We start from the raw sequence: 14,240 nt of genomic DNA, 5'->3' as shown, positions 1-14,240 counted from the left end.
TCTACGGGCACCTTGCAGCATGGGAGAGACCCCTGGAACCTCTGGAGAAGAGGGATGGCAGTCTGCCCTGCTGGGCAGCCAGGCAGGCTGCTCCTCACTGTGTGTTTGCCCACAATGGGCACAGGCTGATCAGGTTACCAAGACATGCCTGGCACCTTGCCAGCCAGGTGAGGCTGCACGTGGACCATGGCATGCCAAGCGAATGCCTTGCATGCCACCAAGCCAACAGTGTCAGCACCCACAGGGCTTCTCCGTGCCAGATCTTACAGTAGGGACTGCAGCAATGGTGGCTGAAGATGGAGTGAAAAGTATAGAAGATACCTTCAGGACACTCATAGCCCATCACCACAGTGTCAGGGCAGCTAGCCATATCTCTTGCATGAGGTGTAAGTGGAGGGACCATGGACTGCAGGTCACCACAAACATCCCAGGTCAGGTGGTGTTGGGATACAAACTAGCATCTCCAACTGATGGTGGCCATGGATGATGGGAGTAGAGCATCCACCACGCCTGAGGGCTGCAGAGCAGGGAAGGAGAGGGCTCGCCCTCATCTACACTCATCTCCTGGCTCCACAACCACAGAGAAAAGAAGAGAGTGGATAAAAAATGACCATGTGTCCCAGCACGGCCAGCAGGAATGGGAGGCTGGAGGGAGTCTGGCTGATGGGGACTCATGGCCAGGGCTGGACAGCTTTTCAGTTGGTCCTGTCCTGGTACCGCAGTCAGTGCTTCCCAGACCTCCCCAGGAAGCTGTGTGGCACACCAGCTTCAAATAGCTTTAAATAGCTTTATTAGTGGAAGCTCTGTGCCCGCAGCCCGCACCTCGGGGCCTGTGGGGATGTCAGGCAGCCCCACGCTGTCCCTTGGGGAAGCTGGGGCTTCCCAGGACGCAGAGCTGGGCTCACCCACACTGTCCCTGCCACTGGCTCAGCCTGTCTCTGTCCCGGTGGGGCAGCAGCATGAGCCTGGGGGTGGCCCCACAGATTGTCCTCGCCTGACCCCAGGCTGTCAGATGCAGAGGCTGAGCTCCTGACGGACAGAGCACTTGCGACACTGCACCACGCAGCACCAGTGGAAGCGGCAAAGGCAGTTCTCCTCCAGCACCACTGTCTCGTCCCGGTGGCCTCGTCCACAGCACAGCAGGTCGCACCCGCTCGTGTCCATGGCTGTGCTGTTGCAGATGCGGCCCCGGGTGCCCAGCGAGCCTGTCTTACGGTTAGCTGAGCAGAAATCGGGCGAGTCAGCCGAGTAGATGAGGTCCTGCTTGTCAGGAGGCTTGATGTTGTCGCCCACAGGGATGAGGGTTTTCCCATCATTGCCTCCCATCACCTTGAAAGCGCCATTGAAGCGCTCGAGCAGGCGGTCCCCCACCTCACGGAAATGGGGCATCTTCCGCCAGCAGGTCCGCAGGGTGCAGGAGCCCGACAGCCCGTGGCATTTGCACTCTGTCCTCATGTAGCTGCGCACCGCCTGGGGAAGAGACAGCGATACTCAGCCCTCAGTCCCCCACCTTCCTGCCCAGCACCCCCAGCCAAAACCCTGCCTCTTGGTGCTGCCGTGGCCCAGGGGAGGGTGCTGGGGTGGGGCACGGGGGGGTTCCAAAGCACCTGCAAAGGGCTACTGGAAGATATTTGATTCATATTTCACTCAAAATTGGTGCAGTTACATGGCTTGTGGGAGATGAAAGTGGAGGGCTGAGCTGGGTAGGGGCACATGGGGATGATTCTTGCAGAGGGCAGGGCGCGCAGGGGCCTTACCAAGCGGCCAGCTTCGTTGTTGTGCAGGTCGATAAGAGCTCGGATGTCATTTTTGCCTTTCTTGCTCTTGGCATCCATGAACTGCTGGGATTTCTCATAGCCGAACTGCACGTCGTCCCCGCAGCCCCCCCACTCCCAGGCCGTGCCCTCCATGCCCGGACCCACCGTGGGCGAGGGGGGAGCCCGGCTCCGCGTCAGCTCACAGCCGCACTGCAGCAGCTCACCCATGCTGCAGGCCTGTGTGATGGCATGGCTCACCCCAGCTGCCGTGATGGCATACACGAAGGCTGTCTCCCGGATATCTGCAGGAGAACAGACAGGGCCAGGATGCAGCATCAGCTCTGGCAAAGACTCTGCAAGCAAGGCATCCCCCTGACGACATCCCATGAGGGCTCAGACTGCTCGTTCTCCCCCTTTGCCTGTGCTTGGTGCCATTCCCTGGTTGATGCACCCTCCCTGGATCAGGCTGCCTGGGGCAAGAGCTGTCTCTTGCAAGCAGATATGCATAATTTGGGGGATGGCCAGGCCCTACCAGTGTTCCTCCACCCCAGCTGTAGGGTCCTGGAGGAAAGAGGGGAGCTTGGAGAGCAGGGGGGGGAGGTCCTGAGTGACAAGGTGGTACCCACAGCTTCTTCACACTACCCTGCAATGTACCTCCAAGCAGTGAAACCCCCATGCCCAGCTGCAAGCTGGCACCTGGGAAGAAGTGCTGCAAGGGACACTATGGGTGCCGCTCACCCCTCTGCAGGGTGGCAGAGATGAAGCTGTGCTGCCCTCTCTCCCTCCATACCCACTTTGCCACAGGGCACTGCCTGCCCCCCTCCCTCCGCCAGCACAGCCTCCACCCTGCAGGATTATTTATTATTAGTATTTGCTCCTGTCTCTCTCTGCTCCGGGACACAAATTCCAAGCATCTTTCCCCTGCCCGGACCTGCCGCTCACAGCCACAGCCAGCGGGGGATTCTGGCAGCAGGGGGTGCGGCGCCTTGCTCAGGGGGCTCCCGCACTCTCTCTGCCCTGTGCCAGGTGGACCCCTGCCCACCCGAATGCCAGGGCAGGGCTAGCCCAAGGTGGTGACACACAGCAGGTGCCTGGGGCATGGGGATGGATGGGAAAGGTGTGTTTTGGGGGGTGCCCCATCCCCAGCACTTTGGCTTGGGGAGAATGTGCGAAGAGGGGTTCCTGGGCACCAGCTCCACGAGTGGCTCCTCCACAAGCCCAGGCAGCACCTGATTCCCACCGACGTTGGTAGGAACTGGGCACACCAGTGCCTTTCCAGCAGTGCCACCCTCGGGACAGATTTTCCCTGCCCTGGCCCTCCTGCCCCCCCAACACACACGACCACCCACCTGCTCCTGCCTGGGGCTGGCAGAACCCTCGGCAGGCAGCCTGCCGCTGGCAGAGGTCCCCATGCCACCCTGCCAGCCAGGGCCCCCGGGGGATGCTGCTCCTCTGACAGCTCCTCCAGACACGTGGCTGCCCCCAAGCCAGCCTGCCCTGGCATGCCATGCCTGGCACCAGGCAGCAGAGAGGGAAGGGGGGGTGGCCACAACTGCAGCGGGGAGGGCATGGCCAGGAACCAGAGCCCACTGCAGCATCCTTGGAAAGAGGAGGCTGTCGGATGGGAGGTGCCTATCTGATGGCAGCTGGGAACCTCAGAAATGCTGGGATCATTTATGCAGTCCCCACAGGCTTACAGAGAGGATGGTGCCTGCTGGCATCTTTTAGTGCAGGGCAAGCTCTCTGCTTCTGGCACCCATGATGCAGCCCTGGGGACCTCCATGCCTCTAGCTGGCATGTCCCATGTCCTCAGAGTGCCAGAGGCCCCCAAACTCACCACTGTCCTCAGGTTTGAGGACCTCAGATGACATTGGTCATCCCCACCACCCCAGCAACGAGGCTGGGTCAAACAGCATGGTGGCTCCTTTGGTATCCCCATGCGGGATGTGTTTGTGTCTCCTCCAACCCAAGCTGACCTTGGGCACCTGACAGTTTATCTGCCAGCATCACCCACACACCACTGGTCTGGCCCTGGCATGCTGGCACCACCCCACTTACAGCCTGGAGCCCTGCCTGGCACAGATCCCACCTGCTTCGCTGTCAGGTTGGTGTGAAAATAGGTGACTCCAGAGGCAGGAGTGTCCCTCATGTGCCTTGGCTCTCTGCCCTTCAACTGAATACACCTTCCTGCATTGGGGGAACCCACACTTACAAATCAGCATCTTAAATGAGCCTGCCCTTCTGTCATGGGCCCATGTCTCCCTTGGGGCCCCAGCTCTGCCCTCACTGGTACCTGCAGCTGCTGAGTACCCTGGGAACTCTGCTCTTGCCAATGTCCCCATGGAGGCCACCCTGACCTCCCTGCAAGGCCCAAGGGCATACCCACTCTGCCTTGGCCCAGCAGATGCACCAGCAGGAGATGTGATGGCTGAGGAGACCAGGGCTTGCTTCAGCATCTTCATCTGCCCCGGCACAGGGACCAACATGGGAAAAAGGGCAAGACTAAACTCACCATCCATTAAGTGGCCCTACCAGCCCAAGGTGCTTCAAGTATCCCCCCTTCCCCATCCACCTCCCAGCCTCTCTCCCCGAGGAGTATGGCAGGGCTTTCCTGTCTCTTACAGGCTCACAGGTGCTCCCTTGCTCTGCTCCTATTCTGGCTTTGATGCAGCTGGGCTGTGCTTGCACCGTTGTAGCCACCTGGCTGGGACGTGCCCATCCCTCCCTGTCACCCCGCCCCTGTCTCTCGGGGTGACATCAGGGTGCCCACCCAGGGATGCAAGGATGGGAGCAAGCATTCCTCTCTTCTGCCCCCTGTAAGGCCAGGAGGAGGGATCTGCAGGGCACCCATGGGGCGAGGGGCAGCTCCCAGTGGCTGCATACTGCATCCCACCCGGGCCCCTTCCCCCAGCACACCCCGGGGTCCCGAGGGAGCAGTAAATCACTGCCAGACGAGGGTGCATTCTTGGGCTTTGTGAAGCCCCGCGCTGTCTGGGAGCATCGGTAATTGCTTCATTACAACACCGGGAGACATGTCCCAGCAGTAAAACCTCAGCCTGACTGCACCGGGGAGCACTGAGCAACCCCCTACACACACACACTCACAGGTTTGCACGCCCAGACTCTGCTCCAGGGGTCCCGGGGAGGTGCTTGACCGGGTGGCTGGAGGCTTTTTGGGAGATGGGAGGCCGAGGAAGCGCTGGCCTTACCCTGCTGCAGGATCTTGCCGAAGTACTTGCTGTGGCTGGTGCAGTTCCAGCGACGGAAGCGGAATTGGTACTGGCACTCCCGGACGCCCAGCTTGGTGCCCTTAGCCACCTCCTGCACGATCTCTGGCTCCAGCTGGCACAGCTCCGCCTGCTTCCCTGCCAGCCGCTTCGTCTTGCGGCAGATGCTGTTGGGGTCCATGACCAGGGGGCTCCCCACTGCCCTGCAGGAGGGGACAGCGAGCAGAGCAAAACCAGCACCCGAGCCCAGGGGGAACGAGGGTGGGGATGGAGCATGGCCAGACCTGCTCCCAGGGACAGAGTGTGGCTGTGGGACAGTGCCGGCTCAGCACTGAGCCTAGGTGACAAGGGGACAGGGAGAGGTATGTAGGGAAGGCAGGACAAAAGGTATGGGTGGCATCTGCATGCCAGCACCCAGGGGATATCTTGCCCTGCCCAGCCAGTTGGGGAATGGGAGAGACCCCCAACTGTGGGACTGGCTGGCGGAAGATGCTAGCCCATGCCACTCCACACCCAAAGCCTTTGGGGACATCCCTGGGGGTCATGGCAGTGTCCCCAGTGGGAGATGGCAGAGATGCTGTGCTGCTCAGCACCTGCTCTTTGAGTCTGGTGCTGACCCAGCACAGCCCTGGCATCATGGTGTGACCAATGCCTGGCGCAGCTGTAGCTCCCGGAGCCCCACGGGCACAGCAGGGAGCCCAGCCAGCACCCTTGGTGTGCCTCCCCCTCTCTGGGGAGCTCGCTGCTTTACCCGTGGGAGACGAGCTGAGTGGCCTTGCCAGTGATAAAACCCCTTGGCTGTTGGCCAGGCTCCCTTGCTTGCCTCCCCCTACCCAGGCACTGGCCCTGGGGGAAGAGAGCCGCAGGCGGGCACGAGCGCGTGAGGGAGGGATGCAGGTGGCATTGCCAACCCTGTTGGTGCCAGCACAGGAGGGCAAGTCTCAGCTGGGCCCTTGTCAGAAGCAGCTCCTCCTTGCCAGCACAGCTGGAGCGAGGTGCCTGGCTGGGCTGGGAGGCAGAGTCTGAGCATGACGCTGTGCTCCCCAGCATGCCGCTGGCTACAGAAACTCCTGTACTTTCCCCACACATTTTGCCTGGAGTGCCCTCCACGGCACGGCTCATGCAGCTGCACAGCCTGCCAGTGCCATGCCCTGTGCTGGCGAGGGCAATGCTCCAGCTCTGCCGTGGGCAACACCAGAGCCACAGTGGGCAGGCATGCCACACTGCTGGTCCTGTGGCATGGAGACTGCGCAGCCACGGACCACCAGAATTTAGCACACCCCAAACACGGCCCCACCCAGCTCCCCCACACCTCTAACGCTGCTCCTGTGGGCTCAGAGCTCGTACTGCTCAATAGCATTATTTTCCTGGCTGTGGATGCCCACAGGACCCCAGGGCTGGACTCAGAATCCCCCAGTATTTTGGAATGTCCAAAAAACGTGAAATCACATCCCCTGGGGTCCCCTGGGGAGCAGCACCCAGGCAGCCTGTGCTACCAGCAGCCCCACTCACTGGGGAGCACCAGCTGTGCTGCAGCTTCCAAACCCAGACCTTTATAGTCTGGCCAAGTCCCAGGGGCTCAAAAATCACAAGCTGATTCTCGTTGTTTAACTATGTTCTGGGTTTCCTTTTCGTTCTTGCACAGCTGGGGGTCTGTGTTCAAGACACCAGGCTGCAGGACTTCACTTTGCCATCCTGCCCCTGCTGCAAACCCCCTCTAAGCCCCTTGTTAGAAGCTCAAGGTCCTGCCAGGATCCCCCTGCCCCACATCAGGCTCCCAAGCTTCCTGCATCTCCTCCCCAGCTGGGTTTGGGGAGGATGTGCCCTCTCACACAGCCTGGAAAAGGAACCTTTATGTTTTGGCTGGAGGTTTAAAGGGTTAAACAGCTCAACTGAGAGGCACAGGCTGTAAAGGTGACCTCCAGCAGGGAAACTGAGGCAAGCCCACACCACTGCTGGGGAGCACCCATCTCCCTTTTCTCCCCACAGCTTGGTTTCCATTTGCTGCGTGAGGCACAGGCACCTCTGCAAAGGGATGGGGCAGCTGGGGAAGCATATCAGGACTGTGGCTGGGTTGGTGCAGGTCCCCCATCGATGGGGACATTAAGGCCCACATGGAAAGTCACCAGCAAGCCTGGCCGGTCCTATCCCACGATGACCACACACATGAGGGTTCAAGCCTCCATGCCAGGCTTCCAGCACACCCCCCTTGGGGACCGTGGGCTCCTGACATCCTCAACAGGATGGCAGAGGTTTGGCCTCCTGCTCTGGTGGGGTGGGGAAGAAGGGGAGCCGGGACAGGACTTTCATTAAGAGACGACTCTTTGTACTCATATAAAAACGATGCGCCAGCCCCCCGGGGCCGTCAGATCAAATGCTGAACTGCGGCTCACCCCGGCCCACCAGATCAGGCCGGGAAGAAGAGCGCAGCCCCGCAGGGCTGGGGGGCGGCGGGTGGCTCGCCGGCACCGCAGGGGTCCCCACCCATGGCCCGGGTAGCGGCAGGGCCAGCGGCAGCGCACAGGAGCTCACCAGTCACGCCGGCGAGGCATGGGGTGGGCTGCCTAAGTCCAGTGCAATATTAATTTCCGCTGGGCTCTGCTTTCTGGCGCGGGGAGGCTTCTGGGAGCCCAAAAGCTGTTTTCCTTTGGAGGGTTTGGGGCGGGGGGGCAGGGGGGAGACAAGGGCAAGAAAAATGCTGCCAAACTGCTACCGCTTTGGCAAGGGCTCCGGCGCAGGGCCCAGATCTGCCTGAGCTTGTCCTGCTCCAAGGCCTCCCGCATCTACAATTAAGGTACCCCACCTCTGCTGCCGGGCACTCCTCCCCCTGCCCTGGTGAAGGAACCAGGTCGCCAGCCCAGCTCCCCATAACCTGCCTGGGGCACCCCGGACCCCCGGCACCTCCTGCCTGGCAGCCCCCAGCCGGGCTCAGCGCCTCAGCAGCATCCCTCCCACCTGCCCCCAGTGCCCTTTGCCTGCTGCCGAAACTGCCGCCGGGTGGCTGCTGCCTCACCCTGAGAGGAGCCAGGACAATGAGCCCTGCTTTCCCACCTGATTCCCAGCACCCCTGTGTAAGGCAAACAAACTCCATTGCTGAAAGAGGAAACTGAGGCACAGAAGAGGAGCTGCAACCCACTGCTGTCACCCCTTTGTCTGCCATAGCCGCAGCCTGAGCCCCGTCCCAGTGACGCACAGGAAACAGGAGTCACCGAGGCTTCTGATGCAACCCCTGTGCTCTGGATGCTGTCCTCACTGCAACAGAGCCATGGGCTCCTAAGAGCCATAATCACCAGATTTTCCAGCCCAGATTAGGGTCACAGAGGTTCCAGTATGTCCCTGTCTTGTTCCCAGCCAAAATCGTAGACCAAGGAGCACAAGTCACCAGCTTCCTCTTAGACATGGGTATGATATGGAGTAGGGCTTCTCCTGGTGCCTGCCAGAAGACCATGACTGAGGGGAGCCGGTGGGTTCCCAGTTTGCAGGGAGCTGATGGAGAGGGGCTGAAGAGCCATGGGGCGAGGAAAAGGATGGTCAGACTTAGCAAAATGGCACATGCATTTTGGGTGGAAAAATGTCTCCTTTGGTCCTGACAGCCCTGAAACCCTGAGGGAGAATGACAGTTGTGCCATGCCAGCTCCATGTGGCACTAGCCGGGTCTGTACCCATTGAGTACTGCTGCCTGGGCATTCCCATGCGGCAAGAGGACCCTGCTGTGGGGTAGGTAGCAAGGGCATGGCTTGTCTTGCATCCAGGTCTGCGTTCTAGACCCTGGATGCCTTCAGGAGAGGGATACAGGTTGCCAGGGTACGCAGCCCATCACTTGGAGCCCACAGGCACTTCTCCACCTGCTTGGAGAGGTGAGAGCCACAGGATTCCAGCCCTGGAAAGCTGAGCTCCATCCCTGGGAAGACAGGTCACCCCGCATCCCACCTAACAGTGTCACACTCAGTGACAGCCCTGCAATGAAATTGGACCCGATCGGAGCCCATCTCTTTCCAAGCTGTGCAAACAGGGCAAGGAGTGGGGACGACATGAATTTTCACCCTTGAGCTTTCCCTTCAACCCACGCAAGCACACAGCGGGTACCCGGCCCCTCACCGGGGGCAATGCGTGGGTGCTGCCACTAACCAGGGCAGCCAGGCACGGAAAGCAGAGCAGGAGGCGCATGGAGGGGGGGGTGAGTAAGCAGCAAGTCACTGCCCTTGGGGGCACAGCTGGGGCTTGGCTGCTGAACAGCACTGGGGGCACCCAGGGAGAAGAAAATGCAGTGGGAGCCTGTTCCCTGCCCTCCTCCTCGTACCTCCTCGGCAAGGACCACATGCAAACAGCTGGGAAACTGCCCAAAGGAAAGAGGCTTTGGCGTGGCATGGCATCAGCCCACGGATCTGCTGGCTGCAGGGTCACACCGAGGCCAGGCGCTCGTGGCCAGGAGCTGTCCAAGCTTGTGCTGCAGGTACTGGGAGGGGATGGAGGGAGAATGTGACCACAGAGGTGGCAGTCCCAAAGCCGTGTCCAAGCCCTGGAAGGGCTGGAGTGAGAAGAAAGGGGTCCACCCACCTGTGGTCACCGTGTCCTTTCTCTGGGTGATGGTGGAGGCTGGAGCTAGGGTAGCACGAGGGCTGGGTTAGCATATGCCCAAATGTGGGTGCCACATGTGATGGCAGGACCCTGCACATCCTGAGCAAGTATGGAGGTATGCCCAGTTCTGCCCAGCACCCTCCTGCATGAGGGGGATTTGAAGGGGTCAAGCCTCTGATGCAAATGCCAACCGAGCCCTCCAGCCTGGGGCATGTGTAGGGCAGGGCTGGGCAGCCTGGGTGTCACTGGGGGAGAGTGGAAGTGACCAGGAGCAGAGATGAGGGATAGCATGGAGGAAAGCTCAGTTGTCTTCAGCAGAGGACACAAGTAGCCCAATTCTGGAACCAGTACCATCCCAAAGAGTGCAAGGGAAACATTTTCCCTTTGAAAAACCCCACGGGTCAGTGGCTGCCCTAGAAGGGGCACAAGGAGGTGGCACCGGGAAGGAGCTCCCACACTGGGAGGTGCTTTGCTGTACACTGCTCCGGGGGTGAAGGCATGCCTGGGATGGCTGGGCAGCCCTGTCTACTGGGCGCTGTGGGGGGCCGTGGGCTGCTGGTCAGCAAGCCCGGGGGGTGACTCATGATGCTCACCCCAAGGCACGCAGGCAGGGCCCACAGCCCGGCAGCCTGCCCTTACAGGCTCTGCGCAGTGTGGGTGCTGGTCAGGGAAGCAGTGGAGAAGGTGTGGCTTTGGGGGGCACAAGCCTGGGACCCCTTCAAGCAAGGGTGCAGCCATGGGTGCTGGCAGATAGGTCTTCCCCTGAGCTCCTCTGAAGGAGCCCCATGAAAACCTAGAGATGCACTGCCCACATGCATGCATGGGAAGGGGACACAGGGCAGACATCCCCCTCAGACTCACAGCTGGAGTGGAGCACGTCTCACCTGGGATGGTTTAAACCCTTGCTCTCTCTTCCACCTCCTGATTGCTCTCAGTCGTGCCCATAGAGAGCCGATGGACACTGGGGCACTGGGGAAGCCCACCTTTGCTCACTCCCATCTCCGCAGTGCCTCCATCCCTGCGAGCACAGCTCAACCACAAACCAGCTCAGTTGAAATCCTGTCCTGAACCTGCCCAGAGCTCCTGAGACACCAGGTTTGCCTGCCCTGTATCCCTGCACTCTCCGGGCCATCCTAGGAGCCCCAGGCGGTCCCTATCTGTCCTGCTCAGGGAGGAATCACTGTTGCACAAGGGCACAGATAAGAAACATGAAAAGATGAGGGGAGGAGGAAGAAAGGTATTTTACAGAGCTGGTGGGAGCAAGGGGAGCCTCTTCCCTGCAGCCTGACACTAACCAAGGGACTGGCAGCATCTGAATGACACATCTTCCCATCAGCACTGACCACAGCCTGCTCCCCTCTGTCATGGAAAGGTGTGTCTGCCCATCATTCTGCCTCTTCTTAGACACAGAGGCACAGGGGGTGTAGGACAAGGGTGACTGTATCTTCAGTGAGCCCTCTGGGGACATCCTACCACAGTGAGGATGCTCTTTCTCAGGCTATGATGTCCTCAGCATGATGTCACTGCTTGTACATCACACATGAACCTTTCTCTGTAGATACAGCTGTCTGCCAGGATCCTAATGAGTACAGTTACTGCCCACGAGTGGCCCAGCCCAGCTGTGTGCTTGGGCTGGGGACCCAGTCCCACATCACCCTGCCATGTCACTCTCACAAATCAGTTTGTTGCCAGTGTGGGGAAAAAATGCTTCAAACAGGCAGTCCCTGTGTCCCTCTGCACTGCACAGCCAATGCACCCAGGGGTGGGGACAGGGGAGGCAGTATAGACCTTCCTTTCCTGCTCAGGGAAACATGCGCCCTCAGCTGAGCACCCACAGGTGCCCAGAGGTTCATGGGTGAAAGCATGACACTGAAGTCCCTATATATCAGTGACAGGGACAAGGAACAGCTCTACTAATCCCACCAGGCCTGGGGCTTCCAGGAGCCCTGGCACAACACATGGCTGCACCCCTGAACCCATCCTCACCAGAAGCAAAACTCACAGACATCAGTGCTACCAAGACCTGGGAGAGGGGATGGATACTGGGAGCAGGCACGTGGGAAGATGCCTGTCTTGAGCTGGCTCAAAGGGCCAGGCAGCACCCAGACCTCTCTCCCCCGCGTGGAAACAGCTCCCTGGAAATGAGGGATGATCTCAGCCCCGGGGGCCAGAGATCCCAGGCTCTGGGCGAAGCAGCTTGTGAATCAGCTGGCTGCTCCAGTGCTCCATCCCAGGAAGCCCAGCATGTTTGTTTGGTGGTGCTGGTGGCCTCATCCACACATCACCTCCTCCTGGCTCACTGGCTCCAGGCTCCAGAGCAAAGCAGAGTGTCTGCTGGTGATCCCCCTGCTGCCACTCTGATGCCTGGTGTATATGGCCATGCTGTGTGCAACTGGGTTATTATTCTTAAATTAAAGGTTCCTTTTCTTCTTTTTTAAGAGAAGAAAAAACAAGTTTGACCCCTTGCCCTCCTCTGCCAAATCCTGCTAATCTCCCCCAAGCCGGCACTGCCAGCACACGCACGGCCCAGGCTCAGTGGTGAGACACAGCTCCGAGCAGCCAGGGAGGGGGCAGCGGTACTCCAGCACCCTGCCCCTGTTGGTGTCATCTGCCTGCCCCCAAACTGGAGACAAAGTGAGTTCCCACTTCACCCCTGCCTGCTCCAGCCATGGGCAGGATGGCACCCATGTCCCCAGAAGCTTGGGAGTGAGGGCCCACTGGGCAGGTGTTGATGAGGATGGGGCAGAGGAAGCAGGGAGAGCTGAAGGGACAGCCATGTGTGCAGGGCAGCAGTCTGAGAATTAGCCAGGGAAAATGAGCAGCTCTTGGGCAGCAAGAGGGACTGCGCCCCAAGCTGGCACAGCTACCCCGAGGTGGTGGCAGGGAGCAGCCCCCTGAACCCTGTCCCAGCCAGGGCTCCCCCTACCTTGCTCTCCCCTCCTCTGGCAAAAAAACCAAGACAAACTCCTCTCAGACCTGTGTTAACCCCTTCCCCGGCAATAAACACAGAGCTTGGGCTCCGGTGCCAAACTCTCAGCTGGTGTACAACTGATTGTAACAGCGCCATTTATACCCACCAAGGCCCCACCTTTCGCCCTGCACCCCTGGAGCCAGGGCTAGAGAAGGTAATGGAGCCACAGAATAAATCACTGGCAGGCGGGCAGGGGACCAGGAGGGGAAAGGCTTATGGAGAGCTTTATTTTAGGGGTCAAAAGAGTGTGACAATGTGGAGACGAATAGCCTCAGATAATGAATGATAGCCCGGACGGCACGCTGGGGAGCTGGAATCTAAGCACTTAAAACCGGATAAAGACAGGCTGGGTGAAATTCTTAATAGATTTAAATAGTTCATGTTTCGACAGATACCTGGGCTTTCCAAGGCTGGGTCCCAGCTCTGTGCCTGTAATGAATCCCCCACCCCCTCCAGTATCCTGCAAGGCACCGTCTCTGCCTTTGATGAAGGCACCATTACAAACAGGGGTTTTGTCCCCGCCATGTCCAGGCCACTGCTCAGGAGGGGACACTGTAGGGACCCTCGGGCTTTTAATTAAAGTTGACTTATTGGAGGGGTTTTGAGGCCCCTATCCCCCCTTCCACGCCCCTCAGGCATACAACCCTCCCAAGCTGTGGGCTTGGGGTGCAGGGAGGCAGGTTGCAGCTCTCTCTGCAGGACCTGGGTGCCCCAAACCCCTGGGGGTCCCCCAGCCTGCTGTCCTCGACGCGCTCATGTGCCTGATCCCCGACAGTTTGGGGGTGTCCCCAACTGGATCCGCCTGGCCAGCGAGCAGCAGTCCACACCCAAGGGGTGCCCTGGGTGTAAGGGCTCTGTTGTCCCCCAGCTGGCGTGGGGGGACCACCCCCGAAGACCGAGGGACCCTGAGCACCCCCTCGGCATTCACCCCGGGATGTCCTACTCACCACCAGAGCCCGATGATGTTGGCGGGGCAGAGGAGGATGAAGAAGAGCCCCAGCTGGGTCCGGGAGGAAGGCAGCATCCTGCCAGGGCTGAGGGGAGCGCCGAGCCCCCTCCGCGCCCCCCGCGGAGAGCCAGGCAGCCGGGCTCGCCGCCGCCCGAGGGTCCGGCCGGGGCCCCGGCGGGTGGGTGCCCGCTGCCTCCCTCCGCCGGGCCGGGGCGGGCGGGCACCGCGGCCGGCGGGGCTGGGCTGGGGCTGGGCTGGGCAGGCACCTCCGGGCGGCTGGAGCGCGGCGCGGCGGCTGCTCCGGAGAAGGAGGAGGAGGAGGGACGGGGCTGCGAAAGCATCTGCCTCCGACTGGGAAACCGGAGCCCGGGGGGACGGACAGGGCGGGCCAGGCGGGGGGACTCCTGGGTGCCAGGCTCGGCTCCCGGCGCCCAGCCACGGCCACGGCGCGGGCACGGCCACGGCCACGGCCACGGGCACGGGCACGCTCCGGCAGCGGGACGGTGGCCGCAGCCCGCCCGGCCCCGCGTCCCGGCGCCGCGCTTGGACGTGCACCCCTTTTAGCGGGGTCCGGCTGGCACAGCCCTGTCCCCCACAGCCCCGGGGGACCTGACATGGCACAGCCCTGCGTGGCTCCACTCAGGGTCCTGGTGTGGCACTGACAAAACCAGCCTGGCCTCAAGGCTCCCGCTGGTACCTGCTCATTGCTCTCCTGCCCGACCCTGATACCCCTGGCATGGTCTTGCCCAAACCTGGCA

General features: G+C 60.8%; 1 protein-coding gene across 1 annotated transcript; it reads right to left on the bottom strand.

Moving 5' to 3' along the window:
• Positions 1–752: 752 nt before the first annotated feature.
• WNT6 (Wnt family member 6) lies at positions 753–13,705 on the bottom strand. The gene is made up of 4 exons (XM_037398851.1): positions 13,481–13,705; positions 4,967–5,187; positions 1,758–2,059; positions 753–1,470 (listed from the first exon to the last, which is right to left on the bottom strand). The coding sequence occupies exons 1-4, from the start codon at positions 13,555–13,557 to the stop codon at positions 1,009–1,011; spliced, it is 1,062 nt and encodes a 353-aa protein (XP_037254748.1). The 5' UTR covers positions 13,558–13,705; the 3' UTR covers positions 753–1,008.
• Positions 13,706–14,240: the final 535 nt, after the last annotated feature.

Source organism: Falco rusticolus, chromosome 8, assembly GCF_015220075.1.
Source record: "Falco rusticolus isolate bFalRus1 chromosome 8, bFalRus1.pri, whole genome shotgun sequence".
Classification (NCBI taxonomy): domain Eukaryota; kingdom Metazoa; phylum Chordata; class Aves; order Falconiformes; family Falconidae; genus Falco; species Falco rusticolus.
The sequence above is the reverse complement of the archived record's forward strand: the minus strand, read 5'-3'. Positions and strand labels throughout refer to the sequence as shown.

Excerpts from the sequence above, each read along its gene's own strand:
- WNT6 (XM_037398851.1), bottom strand. The coding sequence starts at position 13,557 with ATGCTGCCTTCCTCCCGGACCCAGCTGGGGCTCTTCTTCATCCTCCTC. Across the intron at positions 5,188-13,480 it reads AACATCATCGGGCTCTGGTG|GGCAGTGGGGAGCCCCCTGG; the intron begins GTGAGTAGGACA and ends CCCCTCCTGCAG. Across the intron at positions 1,471-1,757 it reads ACAACGAAGCTGGCCGCTTG|GCGGTGCGCAGCTACATGAG; the intron begins GTAAGGCCCCTG and ends TCTCTTCCCCAG.